This window comes from Cimex lectularius, unplaced genomic scaffold (assembly GCF_000648675.2).
Source record: "Cimex lectularius strain Harlan isolate CLEC.00 unplaced genomic scaffold, Clec_2.1 scaffold214, whole genome shotgun sequence".
NCBI lineage: Eukaryota > Metazoa > Arthropoda > Insecta > Hemiptera > Cimicidae > Cimex > Cimex lectularius.
This window is the reverse complement of record NW_019392963.1, coordinates 472,832-488,973: the sequence shown is the minus strand read 5'-3', so window position 1 is coordinate 488,973 and position 16,142 is coordinate 472,832. Positions and strand designations below refer to the sequence as shown.

Sequence of the window (16,142 nt, the reverse complement as noted above, 5' to 3'; positions counted from 1 at the left end):
GGCTTAGAATTACCAGACTTAATCGAGTAAAACTAAACTTTAAATACAAAATTGTTAAAATTTTACGTGGCAAACACTCCACTCTTACAATCAATATCTATCCAGCACCTATATAATAGACGTATAGACTGTTAAACCGGTAACTATATTTTCAACCTTATCATCAATTCCGATCTGCATATTTACCCTAATCCCGCCAGGTCTGATTACAAACTAAACTATCCGTAAATGCCAGTTCTCTCATTAGAAACTACATCCAACATCCAACCGTCCCAGAAGAACCGGGCGATTGGGGAGCCAATGGCCTATTGTCATTCAATAAGCCATCCTTCGATGACAATCACATCGGGCAAACATGAATCGACTTGATAGTCATCATTGAATGGCCATCGTTAAATTTAATTACAATAACAAACTATTACGTTTTGTTTATTTTTATTTGTAAAAATTCTGGAGGACAATTACATTATGTCCATTTTTAAAAAACCTCCTGAAAGTTTGCATCTGTAAACCAATTCTATTTTATGGCCCCCTTTTTTTACAGAACTTCATATGTATCCGAATAATAGATTCTTTTTTTGTCCTTATACATATTTTTTTTAAATAGTCAAAAATGTTTACTCAAAATAAAAGTTGTCTAATATAACTCGATTACAACGAACCAGAGCTTAATACTGGTACTTTAGTTTTACAAGGAATCTCAGGAATCGTGCAATTGGCTGGATAGAAATCGCTCCGAATCTGCATCTAGAAGTAATTTTTCATTTCCGTCTGCAGACGAAACGGAATTGAGCATCATATTAACTCAGCAGGATGAAGGTCCAAGCGGCAATTTTTATGTTTTAGCCAGTTGATTAATTAAAGAACGAAACGCAGGACCGGTCGATCAATTCTTATTAACATTTACACTAATTATGTTTGAATTTTGTTGTTAATTAAATGGTTGAATACTGATGACTTATAAAACAATATAATTTTAAATTTTGGTTTTCGTAGAAATTTGGATGCTTTGTTGAAATATAGTAGGTTGTAACAAAAACTCATTCTAGTATTCTGTATTCTGCTGTAAAACATTTCTTCATACAAATTATTACTTTCCATCTCTTTTAATTATCTTTTATCGTCTCTTTGTCTTATACCAGGTTTGCAATGTCGGTACTAAAATATGTTTCCATATCATAAAATATTTTAAAGATTAAATTTATTATTTTATTCCATTGTCTTCATGATACCCAAGGTGTGATATGAGGTTATTAGCAGGGAAAGGGAAGATAACGGCTCATTCAATTTTGTAATTGTGAGGTAAGGTGTTGCTTTCTTTTAGATGATACTAGCTGAATATTTTACTTTTAAAACTCAAAATAATTAACGCAACTTTCGATTTTCATGACTAGTTGTCAAAGTGAACAACATTTAAACCAAATGTTTTGTTTTACGATGTCTGGATGACCTCAATATTTTCTCTAAAAAATGACGCTGAAAAAAAATGTTTGCGACGACCTCCAAAATTCTCACATAATTTAAATTTTATTTTTAGTAAGCAATACATTACATAGGCGTGAAGCACGTCCACCCAGATTTATATCTATTGGCTGGTACTTTTACATTTTTGAATTTGATCAAAAATTGTACATAAAAGTTGTGCAAGATATTACCTTACTAGGCTATAATTTTTTTATTTCATAAAAATAAAAATTTCTTTGTTCGTTCCAATTTCTTTTTGAGGCAGAGGTTTAATAAATTTTGCATTTAAGGTAATAGACTCCCAGGTGATGAGGATGGTTTGTTACCGAGTTATGTTGGTTTAAAAATAAATGATGATATCAAGTAGCGAGCTTTTGTGTACTTCTTATTTTTTGGGTAGTAAAATAGTTTGAATGCGAAAAAAATTGTAACTATAAAGTTGTGTCAAAATGAAATTTTCTTACTTACTGAATTGTATATTAACTTTCGAGAACTTATATTTGACCGAACCTCGCTAGTTCTTAGTTTAGGCGAGACATTTTGGCTGTGTCGTTTTGCCTGCCTCGATCCAAGCGTGTTCTTCCACCAAGTACGAGTATTTAACTCGATCCCTTCGGAAATAGCTCCTTTTTTTGTGGCAGTTTGAAAATTTACAAAAAAATTCATGGGTATTGTTGAACATTTACGGTGGCTCAGAACACCAAAAATTCAGCCGGACTATGATTTTTGCAATAGAAATTTAAACGCGAGTAAGTTTGGCGTTTGTAAATTCAGGATTAGTACACTAATGTGTAGCAACAGTAACATGATTAAAATAGACCAAAAAGTCAAATAAGAATTATTGTTTTAACATGCATAAATTTGTTATTGAATAAACAGTTTGTTAAGACCTAGCAGATTGTATTCGTCTCAATTTGTAACTTTCCCAATTTTGAAATTGGAATCATTTATGTATAACTTCGGCTTATCTGCACATCTTGAATGATCTGTCGAAAGATTATATATAAGCACAATTTTTAAATATTAGGACGAATTTATCTAATTTACAATTTTTTACGTCAAGTCAACCCTTTTTAACTTCAAATTAACCTTTGCTAATTTTAAATTAACCCTTTTCAACTTTTTTATTATTATTATTTTATTTCAAATTAACGCTTTCTTTTTAACATTCATTCAACCTTTTTAATCTCAAATTAACCCTTTTAACTTCAAATTAAATCATATTAACTTCAAATTGACCCTTTTTTAATTTTAAATTAATTCTTTTTAACTTCAAGTTAATTCTTAATAATTGCAAATTAACCCGTTTTAACGTCAAATTAACATTTATTAATTTCCAATTAGCCCTTTTTGATTTCTTTAAGACGATAAAAACCTAAAATATTAATTAAAATTAAAAATTTAGTTGTATAAAATTAAAAATTATATACAACTAAATTATAAAACTAAACATCTTATAGCATTAATTCGAGATTTTTTAAACATAAATATTGGGCTCTTATATATAGCTTTATCCATCAAATTAACTATTTATTAATTTCAAATTTACATTTTTTCATTTCAAATTGCTTCTTTAAAGCATTATGAAAACTTAGGAGTTAGTATGATATATAAGCATGGAAAGTAAAATTCCTCTTTTAAGATTTTTTTAAAATATAAAATAAATGGGACTTAGACATCGATATGAAAATTAATTACAATCTAAATCAATATTAGATAAAATTAAATATAAAAATAAACGGTTCTAGTTTTAATATGAGAATTTTTAAATATAAAATGGGTTCTTAGAAAGAATACCACATGAAAATTAATTACAATTCAAATTAAATAATTCAAATTCAGAAATATAAAAACTGGATTTTTCTTTTAATTTGTGAATTTAAAAAATTGGTTCCTAACTAAAATACCTCATCAAAATTAAAATTAACCGCTATATAAAATTAAATATAAAAGCGTCTATAATTCTTCTATAAATTCGAGCTTTTTTAAATATAAAGCAATTGTTTTATAGAACAATTGTTTTATGTATAAAAAAATCTTGAATTATTAGAAAAACCATTTGTTTTACATTAAATTTTATATAATTTATAAGCAAATGTACGGGAATTTTATTTTACATGCTTATATTTCATTCCATCGCCGGAGTTTTGATAGTCAATTTGAGATTAACAAGGGTTAATTTGACGAAATGAAGCTTAAATTAAATTACAATTAATTGGTCAAGCGGACCACGAAATTAATAAACTTAAATTAAATATAATACTAGACTATTACTTTAATTCAAGATGTTCTTAAATAGAAACTAATTATTTCATAGAACAATTATCTTACATTTTAACAAAGCTCGAATTATTAGAAGGACTATTTGTTTTTATACGTAATTTTATATAACTTAAAAGCAAATTTACCGTAATTTCACTTTATATGCTAATATTTCATACCAACGCCTGAGTTTTTAATGATTTAAATAAAGGTTAATTTAAAGTTAACAAAGATTAATTTGAAAATAAAAAGTATTGAAAATAAAAACGTAAACCGGCTTTACTTACAAAGGCATGTCTCGTCGGACTTTTTCCCATCATCAAAATATTTAATATTTTTCAAATACAACACATTATTGGACAATATGAATAAAAAATGGAAAAAACTGCCGTGTGTGATTTAAATATCATCAATTAAGGGAAATTGGCACAGATTTAGTTTTTTTGGATGAACCATTACAATAATAGACCAATATGAATCGACGGCCAAAAAAATCACGTAACTAGTATTGTTGGATTTTGACGTATTCTACGCATGCTTACTGTCTGCGCTTCGTTATAAAAGCAAGTAGGTATCTGCATGATTTATAATGTATGGGTTTATTTTTAACAAATACAGTTTTAAGCCAAGTAGTGTTGAAAAGATTGTAGAAATAGCTATAGTTTATTTGTTTTAATCTTTATTTTTATAACGATTGGAAACGGTAAATGAATTTGTGAAAGCATGCCTACTTAGTTTTATTAGAAATTGTAAAGCATACTTTAGAATTTATATTATAAAAACAATTGATATATGTTTAAAGCTGTCTTTTATAAACAGATGGTTCCTTTTATGTTTAATGAATGGTAGAATCATTTATTTTCATAAATAATATGCAATACAATGTTTTCCAATTACGTTCAGTCCGCTGAAACATATTCAATAGGATTGTTTTTCAAAAAAGTCCACAAAGGCTAATGAGTAATGTTTAAGGTTAATGACATAATGTTTTCAAATACTACTATTTTTTTTTTATTACATATTACTCAAATTTGTATATTTTTAAACACCAAATAGTCTGTTATTTTTGTTTTGAAGACAACAAACAAACTCATTTCTAAAGAGGAAAAAAAGGAGTGAGAGAAAAGAGATTTATTCAATTTATTTGCATTAGCCTGTACCGCAAAGGGTAGAATGGAAATAAATATTAAATTTAATTTAATTTTAANTTTAATTAATATTTAATGGAAATAAATATTCTTGAGAAATACCCATTGATGGGACTCCAGGGAAGGTGTGTACATAGTCCCACAACATAAAGCAAAAACTAATTATTTTATTTAAAAACAAAAAAAAAAATTTTCGAACCAATTTTAAAAGGGTATCGGCCCATTTGTTTAGAATTTCTATAAAACTGTATATTTTATTTAATAAATTTTCTTACATTTTCTAATGAAATTTTTTTGAGATATTAGGTCAAAACATATTAGTGACCAAGCGTTCTTGCCCTAGGAACTGTCAAATAAAAAATATTTTACGAACATTTCAATATAGTTTTCTGGCTTTGTTGTGCATGTTTTTAGGGTTATTATAAACTTCGCAAAATGAATATATTTGTAATTTATTATTAATTAAATTAACCAATACATTCTTGTTAGATGGATAAAGCAAAATAGAAAATACAAAACAAAAACAAAAATTTGTTAATGCTCATTTTTACTAACGGATTTGCTAACGGAAGAGTAAACATGAGGATTACTCATTTTGTAAACAAACACCTCTTCTCGTATTTTTTTCCATGTTAAACCAGTTGCATTATCATTAACCATGGCAAGACATCACCTTGAATTGAATATTATTGTGAGAATGAGACATCGATTGCACTGTTAAGTGGATATCGCAAAGACAGTTGGCGTTTCTCAGAGGCGTCTCAGAGAAAATCTTAAAAGAGGTTACTGGCAAAAAAAAATTCATAAGATCGAATTGCCAAGCAGCTGTTAAAACTTAGTGTGTAAAACATAAATTAGGCAATGAATGCATCCAAAATCTCCAAAACCAGGGAAAAGAAATAACCTGACATCTTGGGTGCCAGGACACAAAGGAAATTTGAGTAACAAAAAGCAGATAAACTGGCCAGAGGCCAGATAAATCTGCAAGACGATACATAGGCCCCGAATCTATACTTGGGATAACAAAAAGAAAAACAGAATCCTCCATCAAAGCATGGATCCAAATAACACAAGAGGAGAATTGGATAAACTCTAGGGGCACTAGCTAAAACAACCCTCACCAAGACTGGCAAACTCATTGCTACAGATGAAGAAGGCCAGAGTCAGAGGTGTGATAGGACTATTAAGCGCGGTCAATGGCATCTGAGAAAACGATCGACATAACATGGCCATATATAACGATGATCCCATTTGCAGATTATGTAATGATGACGTTCCTCACAAACAAGGGAAACCTAGCCCTGCAATAATTACATTTGTCAAATAAATAAGAACGTCGAAAGGTGTCGCAGACCCTGGACGAACCTGGAAAACAAAGTTGCAATAGTTGGACAACCGATCAAATAAATACCTAGTTAATTAATGTTGAAGGGTTGTCACAAGGCCAAAAATATGTAGCGACGTGGGACATCGTAAATTGGGGTTGCGTCACCTTCGGTGTGGGAACTCCCCCCACTTTTGATTTACTTTTCTGCCGTTAATCCGATGGAGAAACTGGTATAAAAATGGATGATTTGGAAATCAAAAGTCAGACTAGACTAAGGGCTCAAACCTGTGAATCAAAGGCACTCCAGGAGTCGATCCGGGAGAGAAGCAGCCACACTCCGTCTGGGACCCAACAAGGGGACTCCGCCAGCGAGGATCAGCCGTTGCGACTCATCGGGTCAAGTCGACAGTCGAGATACCGAAGAGGCACTGAGGATGCTAATCGTGGCGAGCATCGTTGAAGTAAGTCCCTTTGTTAGTACATTCATCCCAGATTTAGAGTTGTGGCTGACTTGATTAATTAAGTTTTTGTTTGAGTTGTGTACATGAAAAAAACGGAAGTGTGTTAAAATAAATGTAGATGAATATACCCTATGATTTGTCGAATTGTAGAACCTCACCTTCCCGTACACAAGAATAAGTAACGAAGCTCTTACGCCGACTACACTCTTATCGCTTAGAGAAAAGTAAGCGATTATAGTAAGATCGTTCGGTCGTCCCGCAGTCGCCCTCTTTAGTAATGAAACACTAGAACGAAATTGTAGCAATAACAGTCAATGACCTAATACTTCTGAGAAGAAGAACTGAGTCCTTTGCACTGAACTAAGGAACTAGGAAGGTACAATAAGCCAGAAAGCTGCTGTGCCTGGAGCACAAACCCCGCTTCATAGCATACTCATCACCATCATAAACATTAAATTTGGATGAAATCCAGAGGCGTTATGAATTTTTAAGTTCGAAATGCCGGACATCAGAGAAAAAGAAATGCTCCGGACTAAATCCAGATCAAAAATGTTTACTTTTTATTTATACTGAAATCGTTTTTTAGGGGTGCTTTATATAAAGCTCAAAAAGGATCCAAGTTTTTTAAATTACTTTTTTGACAAATTTTGCTAGTAGCGTCTTTTGATTGTGGCACCTTTATTTATACCTAATTTCATTTAATACGCTCCTATTTAATATTTTCTTATCTTACGAAATACATGCACAGAAAAGGGAGAAAACTACAGTAAAGAATGTACTTATTACTACAAATATGTTTGTTTTTCGGTTCCTAGGTCCCACTGGCAAGAAAGCCTTGTATTAGCTAATATTAGTCAGTCTAGTATGTCCAAAATAAATTTCATAAAAAATCGATTATCCTATTTCCGCCTCTTTTTTAAGGCCAAGTTTCTATTATCCTTGTCCAACTTATTAAGCAACTTGATTTTGATTTTTATCTATCAATTTTATTTAACTGGGAGACTTTTCAACGATTAAATTATTTTCATCATGCAACTAGAGGGAGCTTAATTTTAACAGATTCATTTTTTTAATTCAATGACCCTCATTTCTACTAAATCTTTATTAATTAATATTAATATTATTAAATTGCATGACAGGTGTAACACTTTTTACATTACATTGTTAAGTTAAATTCCAGTAAATTCTAGAATACATGTTATAAAACACGGTGGACGAATTAATAAAATCGTTTATGACAAATTTTAATTCATCAATAAATCCCCTCGAAATATTGACGGCCGAGGGGGATGAAATTTAATCACCCTCAGTCTATACACCCATCATTCGTTACATATAACAAATTGTCTATAAACATTTCTCATTTTTCCTACCGACGAATGTTTATTATAAATACTTAACATGAAATTGGCCTTAATTTGACGATAAATATGATATTGAAATATAAAGGAGAAGAGAAAATTTTTTATTAGATTTGTACAATTATTTACCCCTTTTTTAATTTATTTTATTGAAGTGCAGTGCTGAAGTTCAATCAACGTTATATTTTATCCTCAAGCCATTTTTTATTTATGTACGTTCCGTTATTAATTTTTGACAATTTATTTAAATCATCAATCCATTCGGCAAAGGGAAAGGGGCAAAATGATATTTTATAAGTTAGTTCGTTGTATTTTCTCCCACCCTTCCTTATTTATTGACTTGTTGATAATTACTCTACCTCTTCATTTTTTTATAGTCGTGAATTTTAATTTGTTTACTTCAGTGGTTTCATTTTTCTCGTAGGATTTTTTTTGTAACTACATCTTTCATCTCCTTACCACCCTTAGACTAAAATAAAGGTACATAGTAATAGTAATGAAACTTAATAAAAAATACTTCCGAATATCAATTTGTCATATAATTTCATTCTTAGGAACTGCCTATATAAGATAATAGTTGAACATATAAAAACTTCATCTAAATTTTGGCAATGTGACATCGGATGTGGATGAAAGTAACTGGGAAACATTACAAAAGGAACCAGTCAATGACAACTGGCCGCCAATTTTAATTATTAAACTTGTTATTTTTCTTATTTTTCAAGGAGTGGAATGATTATAACCTCCGGTGGAATGAATCGGAGTACGGAGGGGTCAAAGATCTCCGGATTACTCCCAACAAAATCTGGCGCCCAGACGTCCTTATGTACAACAGGTAAAACTTAATGTCACAACAGGAAGGAAACTCCAGAAAATACTTCCTTCAAGGATGAACATGTACATAAAGAGAAATATTGAGGAGTATAACGGACAGTAAAACAGTTTCTCAATGAAATAATTTTGTTTCACCTTTAAATAGCAGTAGTTACCTTTAAAAGCTTGCTGATTACAAAAAATATAAAGAGAGAAATTAGGAGCAAAAGTTTTCATAGTGTAATAATAATAAGCATGTCTAACAACCTATTTAATTAATACTAAGCATTGAATTAGCATGTAAATTTACATAAGCATTTTTAGGTAACATTTCTTTTTTAAACTTGACAATACTTTCTTACCACTAAACGCCTTATAAAATCATCATATAATTTTTTCAAAAACACTAAATTCTATAATAAAACGGTAGGAATAAAAAAATCACCATCGATATTGATTTGCTTTTGATTATACGAATCTCTTGGGAAAGCAATTTTTTTTCAAACACATATGGTTAGAAAAACATTTAAAAATCAACACTACACATATACTTTGCAGAGTGCTGAAAGCCGTGTGGTAAAAAAGGAATCTCATGAAAACTTATATAATTCATACAAATAACAACACGTCCTATTGATAAATAATTATTTGTAGTTTTATACCATTAATTTAATTTTTATATAGATTTTTTAATTAAATTCACTATAAATTTAATTAGTCGAAGCTACTATGACTGCTAAATAGTATGAAATGATATTATGAGCAAAGTAGTACAGATCTTTCCATAAGATGTTAATAAACAAAAGAAATAGTCATAACAATCATTTTTATTTATTATATACGTTTATTATTTATTTTCCCTCATCATAATTTTCATCTCGATGCTTTTTTATAGTTTTTCTTTACTTATTATTTGTTATCTCAACCAATACCGTGCATAAAGATTAATTAATTTACAATTACTGTAACATTCATTTTAGAAAGCATCATTTTTCCTTCGCAGAATAGTTACAAGATCTAGTTCAGAAGAAATATCTCCTACAATAATATTTCCTCCGCGATAGAAAAGCCAAATAAAGGTTAATTTTTTACCTAAAAACAATGCTTTAGCCACAACTCTCGTTTTTCTAGTTCAATTTTTAAATGTTTTTACCAATTTTGATAAAAAATTTAAGAGATTTGATGAATCTCCACAGAAAAATGTAAATTCATAAGTGAAAAAAATTGTAACTATTTCTACGTTTAAAAGTTTTGAAAAAAAAAGTCTAGGTTGAGTAGTTTTTCAAAAAACCAGGGGTAACACAAGTAAATCGATACCCTGCGTATATATTTTTAGCATTATTTTTTAATTTACCTCATTGGTTAGATAAGTAGAAATCAAGCCTGATCCATGTTTCCGTCAAAAGTATCTTCATCAATTTGTTTTAAAAGAAACTTCAAAAATATATAACATACCTATTTAAATTATCCTCCCCCCCCCCCAATTGGATTTCTAAAAAGTTAACGTGGATACTTCTGTTTTATCGACATCCTGTAAACTAAGTTAATTATTTATTTTTCAATCTTTTTTTAATATTATACAGTCGTAAATAAACTAATAACAAAAATCATCGTGAGCAAATATTGAAGAATATAGGACCCCTCTTTCGTGGTTTGACGTTAAATATTTGTTATTGCCATGATGGAACATATTTTATGTTTACCTCCTGTCTGATTATATAGGATACTTTTATAAAAAAAGCAATAATGTGATAGGTTTAAATATATATAAACAGAATCACGTCCCAAATAAACTTGAAAAGAACTCAAATTTTAACAATGTTATACTCTTTATTTTAACTTATAAAACCCAAATAAGAGGAAACTTTGAAATTTAAAAAAAACTAAATTTATGCTTACCCGTTTCCTTTATTGCTTAACATATGCATGACTATCCATTGCCTTAATGTATAAATTAAAGCAGACATTGCACATGACCTAATAATTAAGGATCATATTATCCATTCAAACCTATGATCCACGATATTCATAAAACACAGTAATTAGTTATTAAATATTTTTTATTAAATATAAAAAAACCTATAAGTATATAATTGTATTAATACACTATATAACATTCACGTCTAAATGCTAGAATAAAATATACATCATAGGGCTTTTTTTTAACATATCTTCTTATGAGCACCTTCCACATTGATTTCAAACTGTAGGTGAATAAAACACTTTTTCAGAGCACGAGGATCCAAATATTTCTCTTTATATACAACAGCAGGGGTATATTATTTACGATTACATTGAAATGTTACTTTTTGTTCGTTTTTGATTGGTCAGAAGAAATTGTTCGATAAATAAAACAGAAAATTGTTATAAAACACAAGTAAGTGGAAAACCGGTTATTTTAAATCAAGGTGATGCATGATGTTACTGGTTTTGTTAATGTCCAGAAAACCAATGTGTCCTACACTTACAATTTATATGTAATGTTTTTGTTTAATTTTGAGGTTATCATCCGTTTTTTCTTTATGTTACTGTTACGCCTTTATAAACCATATTCACTTTATTAACACAAATAGTGACAGTGCATTCTCATGTGAAAGAGGCCTTGAAATCGTCTTGCTTCTCAAAAAAAAGGGCTACCGGTCACAAAGTAGCTGCCGCCGTGTATTTTTCTCATGAAAAGTCTCTCTCGAGAAAAAAAAAAACCCTCACATTTCCTACACACATACCAAGCAACCTAAAAGGACTTTTTATGAACACAATAACATGACCCTTTCAACTGTCCCGAATATGATTGAGAAATTCCTCTGTAGAATTTAGTTTAAATTGAGACAAATCAAAAATCCAAAATTTGGGAGCATGCTGTTAGATTTAAGATTAGAAAATGTATTCAAAAGTTTTTTTTTGTGGATGTAACGCAGCTCAGCTTTAAATTTAGTTAATTTCAACACACGCAAATTTCCTAAATATTAAATTTCACCCCGTTGTTTTGCTGCAAAAATCGGATTATTTATGTAAAAACGTATAGTCATAAACGAGTTTTTCTTATTAGAAACATTAATATTAATGAAATTCAATAAATGGAGGGGGTAAAGGTAAACGACCTTGTTACTGTTTTTTCGTTCCTTCCTTTGCATGTTTTTCAATTTAGGTGGAGGCGTCTGTTTTAGGCAGTTCACCGCTATTATGGTTCATTTCGTTGGAAGTTTCGTTTACATAAGCGAAGGCAACGTCAAACTGTCTCTTTTCGTGCTCATCGATTGGAATATTAACCCTCCCTAGACGCTTTATAATATATTACCTGATAGTATTTCCTGGATTAAAAAGGCAAAATCAGGAAAATCAGTTTTAGACTGCATCATGATCAATTGTCAATTGCTAATATTTCCCGAATTAAAGAATCATGTTATAAAAATCCGTTGGGATTATATTATTATCGTCTTATTGTCATTCATTGACGCGTTTCTTACATTCCAAAGTATGTTCCCAAGAAAAGTAAACTGTTCTAAATTATCTCCAAAACAAAAATGATCTTTTTAAAAACATTTCGTTAAAATTTAATTTGAAAATTTTCATTAATAGTCTTTTATAAAATGTAAAATAGTTAACAGTTTGTTTTAAACACTTTTTTGCTCCAATATCTCAAGGGTTGGTGCAAAAGTAATGTGACAGTCAATTGTTATATTATAAAATAATTTTAAAAATTAACGTAAATTAATTAATTTTTTACAGTTTAAAATTGTTAAAATTAAAATTTTGTTTGTAAGATAATTTTGGATAAAATTGTTCGCTGTATTACAAAGGTAAGAAATGCAAGTATAGAAAAAAATATTCGTTAGATTTTTGATACAATTGTTGCACAAGATTATTTTGTTCTTTTATTATTTTATTTGACATTACTTTTGCAAATTACCCAACTTTTTTATTGTTTTCAACTGACCGATATTACTCTACATGAAGTAATGACAATGACTAAAAACTGGTTTTTCTGTTAATAAAACAGACGAGCCCCGTCGCATTCTATCAAATATATTATTAAACAAAATATAAACCACTTTTCAAATTGCAGACACAAACAATAACTCTTTTGGGTCTCACTCACTCGACAAATCAATAATTGATCAAAATTTTGAAACAAAATTGATATTGAGTTTTTTAGTTAGAAAGACATAAGTCTATATTGGTTGTTGAAGATTTTCTGATAAAGGATGAACATTAGAAAAACAAAGTCCTTTTTTCTTTTATTTTGCACCCTTTATATGCTATGTTTTATGTCACTGCTTTAAACATCTTTCGACCAATATTCTTCTGAGTTCGTTTTATGCAGTATTATTTAATAGATACCTTTTCTACATGAATTTAGTTTTATAAAAATAAATACAATATTGGCCAGTTGAATAGTTATGGTATGAGCGTTTATGTTACTCTCTTACTAATGAATGAGCATAAGTTACACATAAAAAATTAGTGTTTGACGGCTATTGCAATGTATTACAAAATAGTATTTTGCATTAGCGCCGACGAGGGTTTTGACGGGACTTACCACACAAACGTGGTGGTCAAAAATAACGGTAGCTGCCTCTACGTCCCTCCTGGTATATTCAAGAGCACATGCAAGATAGACATTACATGGTTCCCCTTTGACGACCAACATTGTGAGATGAAATTCGGTAGTTGGACATACGACGGCAATCAGGTACTTAATTCGCCCAGTTTATTATTGGATTCAGAAGACTTGATTAAAGAATTTCAATTAATGCCGGCCGGTATAGCACTGGGGGCCGATGTGTGAAGATATCTTCGAAATGGGCCTTAATTAAGTCTTTTCGGGGTAAACTCGGGAAGACGGATTTTTACTAAGGGTTTTGGTATCCCCTCCTGTTTTCCGAGAGATTTTCTTTGACGCGTCCTCCTCCAATGCCGCACTACCCGGCATTGATACCAAATTAGCCTAAAATATTATAATATAAATAAATTAAATTCAGATTATGTACAGTTCTTTTGAATCCTCGTGTAACTCGAAATCGTTGTCTTAGGACTTGGGTTTCTTGTTTACACATTTAATGTACATGTTGGGGATCAAAATCTGCAATGGCTGTAATTAGAGGCCTTAAGTTTGAATGGTCATTAAAGCATGCTCGTATATATCCGTGGGCTTTTTATTTAAACATGTCAAATATATAAAAATACTTCAATTTCTAAAAGTCAGCATATCAAGGGCAAGAGCTATTGAAGCCATTGTTTTGAAAACGTATACTTACCTAATTAATTAGCTAAGAAAGATATCAATAATAACTTATTAAGAAATTAATACATATATTTTTATGTTAATAATCATAAAAATTAATAAAAACAAAATGAAAACCAAAGTTTTAGTTTCTTTTAAAAATACAAATATATACAGTGTGTATCGACTTTTATAGTCCACCATTTTAATTCGAAAACAATTAACTTTAGCAATAAATGGTCTTAAACAAACCCCAAGTTAATTTTGGCTAGGAATCGCGTGGTGGTAACAGATTTAACATAACCTTCTCATCTAGCTGGGAAATGACACAAACTTTTTTATTTTAAAGGGGGAATCCCATAATTATATTGTACAATTGGATTCTAGAGCATTTTTATGTTAGCCAGTTTTACTGAAAATTTTGATAGCATCGACCATTTCAGTCATACTCGACTGAAGACGCTTGAGAAGGGGGGTTTTTGTAAAGGCGGCTCCGGACATGCGGTATTCACCGAATCCCGACTAATGTGGTAGGATGTTCGCCGTGCTCGGCTTATTGTCGGTTTACTTGTCCGGTTCAAAGGGCACGGATATTCGTGAAGTAACCGCACTCGAACTATCCACACATTCGGGAATCAATTGTATACGTACCATTAAACAGCTGTCAACTGTTATCAAAATCTACAGTAAGCGTATACTTCTATTTAATGCTATTTATATTTCATTAATAAACGATTGCTAACTAGTATAGATGTATTAATTGACACAATACCAACAGTTTTTTGATTGGACGTTCTAGAAGTTTACGAAACAAAACCAATAATTTGGAAAGCTTCTCTTACGAATCATAAATTGTTTTATAAATAAAATATTTTTTTAATTAGTGTGTAGCCACTGCACAAAACAGTAACCACAGCTGCAGCAATGACAGTTTCACTCTGTCCATCACGATTGTTAGTAAGTTGAGGACTCGCACGGCACATGGCAAATACGTATTCGTTGTGAATACCACATGTCTGGAGCCACCTTAACAAAAATTAACTTGCGGTTTTTATAAGACCATTTTTTGCTAATGTTAATCGTTTCCGAATTAAATTGGTGGACTATAGAAGTTGATACACCCTGTATATCTATATTGAAACTTTCTTTAATTATAAATTACAGGAATTTAAATTTTGATTAATCATAATCGGGTTGTTTCACATGAAATGTCCTTTTACTGTAAAGTTTTCTCAAGAAAAAAACGAAATCAAAATAATTTTATTCATTTCAATTATATTCTTTTCTACACGGTTTTCCCAAATTGTGACCAATTTTATAATTCCAGAAAAAATTCAGTTTTGAGAAGAAATAAAGCCAGGACCTATCGATTATTTCCTCCTATAATGGAGTTGTCCAAATAATTAAACATAATAAAATTTGTTGTAGATGTGTCTTGAGAATAATGTGAGTGCGGAAAAACTTCGTCTCCTTTGAAACATTAAGTCTGACATTGTCATGTACAGGACACTTCTGATTTACTAATGCAGGTTGCTTTTTGCTAAGTTTTTGATAAATTTGGTCAATTTCAATATAGTAGGGTGAAGACATGATGGTCTCAAATGGAATGTCCCTAGCCGATCGATATTTTTGGTTGCAGATTTGGTTAGGGCATACCCTGGTCTTTCAAGACGTACATATCAATAAATCGATATTTTTGAATTTTTTAAAGCTCTATAACTTTAATCTAAGTGAGCGGCACTTGCATTCAAGTGTGCTGAGAGTCCTATAAAAGTTTAATAAGGACTTTCTTTAACAGTAAGATTGAAGACTTCCTCGAGGTCTTTCACGGGGCCGGTTTTCCAGTTTAGTATATCATATTTTTCTTGCATCCTGGGCTGCCGAGTGGCCAGTCTTAGTTCTATTCAAAAAGGAATAGTGAATGACTCCAACAATGGGTCTTTTGGGTGTAAATTTGGTTTTGTCATATTCTAGTATTTCCTCGATATTTCATTACCGACTTGGCCGATTTTCATAAACTATCCATTTTTCCTCGCAAGTTATTATTTTGAGAAAAGGCTAGGTTTTTTGCCAATAAGCTGA

General features: G+C 30.5%; 1 protein-coding gene across 6 annotated transcripts in view; it reads left to right on the top strand.

Moving 5' to 3' along the window:
- The window catches only part of LOC106671082 (neuronal acetylcholine receptor subunit alpha-7), a 129,647-nt gene that overhangs the window by 78,752 nt on the left and 34,753 nt on the right, over nucleotides 1-16,142 (top strand). For 4 of the 6 annotated variants that reach the window (XM_024229492.1, XM_024229491.1, XM_024229490.1 and 1 more), the window contains exons 1-3: nucleotides 6,130-6,662; nucleotides 8,749-8,858; nucleotides 13,349-13,529. In XM_024229492.1, the coding sequence (XP_024085260.1) occupies nucleotides 6,636-6,662; nucleotides 8,749-8,858; nucleotides 13,349-13,529 (318 nt within the window). In that variant the 5' untranslated portion in view covers nucleotides 6,130-6,635. Of the gene's footprint in view, nucleotides 1-6,129; nucleotides 6,663-8,748; nucleotides 8,859-13,348; nucleotides 13,530-14,393; nucleotides 14,747-16,142 lie in introns of those variants that run through there. The other 2 variants (XM_024229493.1, XM_024229494.1) reach the window with 2 other exon arrangements.